This window comes from Myotis davidii, unplaced genomic scaffold, assembly GCF_000327345.1.
Source record: "Myotis davidii unplaced genomic scaffold, ASM32734v1 scaffold1465, whole genome shotgun sequence".
Classification (NCBI taxonomy): Eukaryota; Metazoa; Chordata; class Mammalia; order Chiroptera; family Vespertilionidae; genus Myotis; species Myotis davidii.
This window is the reverse complement of record NW_006295980.1, coordinates 174,361-176,951: the sequence shown is the minus strand read 5'-3', so window position 1 is coordinate 176,951 and position 2,591 is coordinate 174,361. Positions and strand designations below refer to the sequence as shown.

At 38.7% G+C, this 2,591-nt stretch overlaps 1 protein-coding gene across 8 annotated transcripts in view; it reads left to right on the top strand.

Moving 5' to 3' along the window:
- LOC102772608 (protein DDX26B) overlaps positions 1–2,591 on the top strand; it is a 67,640-nt gene that overhangs the window by 35,441 nt on the left and 29,608 nt on the right. For all 8 annotated transcript variants that reach the window (XM_006770914.2, XM_015568590.1, XM_015568591.1 and 5 more), the window contains one exon: positions 1,622–1,754. In XM_006770914.2, coding sequence (XP_006770977.1) covers positions 1,622–1,754 — 133 coding nt within the window. The remainder of the gene's footprint in view (positions 1–1,621; positions 1,755–2,591) is intronic.

Below are 2,591 nucleotides of genomic sequence, written 5' to 3'. Positions count from 1 at the left end.
ACCTGGTCACATACTCTTCAGGGTGAGAGTCCCCACTGGGGTGCCTGTCCAGTCTGGGTGAGGGGCTGAGGGCTGTTTTCAGGCTGACTGAAGCTCCCAACTGCCCCTTTTTTTCTTTTTTCTTTTTTATTCTGGGCCAGCTTTAGCTCTGGCTCCAGCTCTGAGCCCTCTGCTGCTGAAAGCAGGTATCTGGTTTGTTTGGGTTCTACAATCGAAACAATGTATAACTCCAGCTCTGAGATCCCGGTTCGCTGAAAGCAGGTTTCTGGGGTTTTGTTTAGCTTCTATATTTGATACAATGTTGCTTAGAGTGCAGCTGAGAGGCCGGCAAGGCAGGCAGGGAAGCTTGGCTTTCTCCATCACTGAAGCAAGCAAGCTTCCTTGTTCGCGTCAGCTGCCTGGCTGCCAGCCACCATCTTGGTTGGCAGTTAATTTGCATATCTCACTGATTAGCCAATGGGAAGGGTAGCGGTTGTACGTTAATTACCATGTTTCTCTTTTATTAGATAGGATGATGACTTCCCCCTCCTATATTATACACAATTGGGAAATAGGGGGAAATCCAACATGTTTTATTACAGTTTTCTGTTTCTATTAAGTTTCAAATTAAGACAAAAATCTAGTAGATGAGTCATGTTTTAGCAATTGTTTTGTGGAGTCATAAATAACATAGGAAGGATTTATTCTTAGCTATAACTAAATATAGCAAGAATTTAGTGAACTGGTAGGTGATATTGCTGGTACCAAGAATTAGCAAGGTAAATGGATCCTGTTTACCATTAGAGTTTGACTTTTGTCTTAACCCTGTTGAAGGACTCATGAAACACAGAGAAAACATGTTTGCTAGAGGACTCTAGCCCAGCATATCAAGTGCATGGGACTTGACAATATAATATATATCAAGTCAAGAATATCAATAAAAAATAAGATAGCCATATGTAATAAAGATTAATGTTTTGATAATTATTGAATGTTTGTTCTACCAGCATAATTTACAAGATAAATGACTTCCAGAATGAACCAAAGCATTTTCTTCCTGCCTCAAAATAATTACCACCAGTGCCTGACTATTCAGTAAAAACTTATTGGATCAAAAATGAATAGTAGGTAGGGGAATGGGGCATCAAAGGGAAGTAGAGCAAGATTTAATAGTAGTACACATGAAAAATGTTAGCATAATCCTTTAAAAGGGCTTTGTTTTTATAATTGCCTGCTTTATGCATGGGGCCATCTTCCATTTTCCTAAAAGTCTTTATTCTGGTCACCACTTCTTTTGAGAAGTCAATTTGTTTTAATGGCTGATATCACTTAGTGGTATTGCAGCCTTATTTTCCATTGTGCTAACCAAGTAAATATTTGGGTACTGTTGATGTAGATGCAAACTCTGAGTGGTTATTGCATATACAGTTTCATTTCTTAATATAAGTTATAAAAGAATTGTGATCTGAACATTCTTATTTAGTATGATATATTTGATATAACCATAAGCTAAAAGCACTATTTCCATTTTTAAATTACAATTAAATTATGCCATAGATGTGGCTATGGAATATTGCTATGAGTTTGCTTTTATGTAAATTCCATATTGTCATAACTGTATATTACTTCATATTATTCTCAGGTATTTGTTACTAGCAGTGGAAAATACAATGAACTTGGATATCCATTTGGTTATTTAAAAGCCAGTACAACTTTAACTTGTGTAAACCTCTTTGTGATGCCCTACAACTACCCAGTTTTACTCCCTCTTTTAGGTAAGTAAAGTATGTCCTATTTAATCATCTTTAAAATACAACAAAAAATACATGATGGGCTAAGCACCTTAAATGTAATCAAAGAGTAATTGATACCTAATATATAAAACATCTAAATATTCATTTGAAAGGATAGAATTTGCATACTGTTCTGTTTTGTTTTCTTTTTGTTGCCTTTAGGTCAAATAGAAGAGACACTTAACCTTTTGTGTGTGATTCTTACGCTTTTCTTGAGGTTGCAAGGTCCAATGCTGTCACCCCTCCCTCCCAACCTCCATTTTAAAAAATATATATTTTTACTGATTTCAGAAAGAAAGGGAGAGATAGAAACATCAATGATAAAAGAGAATCATTGATCAGCTGCCTCCCACACACCCCACACTGGAAATCAAGCCTGCAACTGGGGCAAGTGCCCTGGCCAGGAATCAAACCGCAACCTCTGGATTCATAGGTGGATGCTCAATGTTCACTGAGCAATGCCAGCCGGGCCCAACCCCCAGTTTTAAGTGCACTTGCCTTTTTCATAGACTAGTTTGAGCCCAAAAACGCCATTGATTGGGATTAACGCTCCAAAAATTTGATCGTTTTCTTCAGAAAATAGGGCTTCTATGGGAGTATTGGCTCACACTAATCCTATATAATAAAACCCTAATATGCAAATCAACCGAACGGTGAAATGACCTGTCACTATGATGTGCACTGACCACTAGGGGTCAGAAGTTCAATGCAGGAGCTGCCCCCTGGTGGTCAGTGCACTCCCACAGGAGGAGCACCTCTCAGCCAGAAGCTGGGCTCACAGCTGGTGAGTATAGTGGCTGGTGGGGGGAGCCCCCCTCT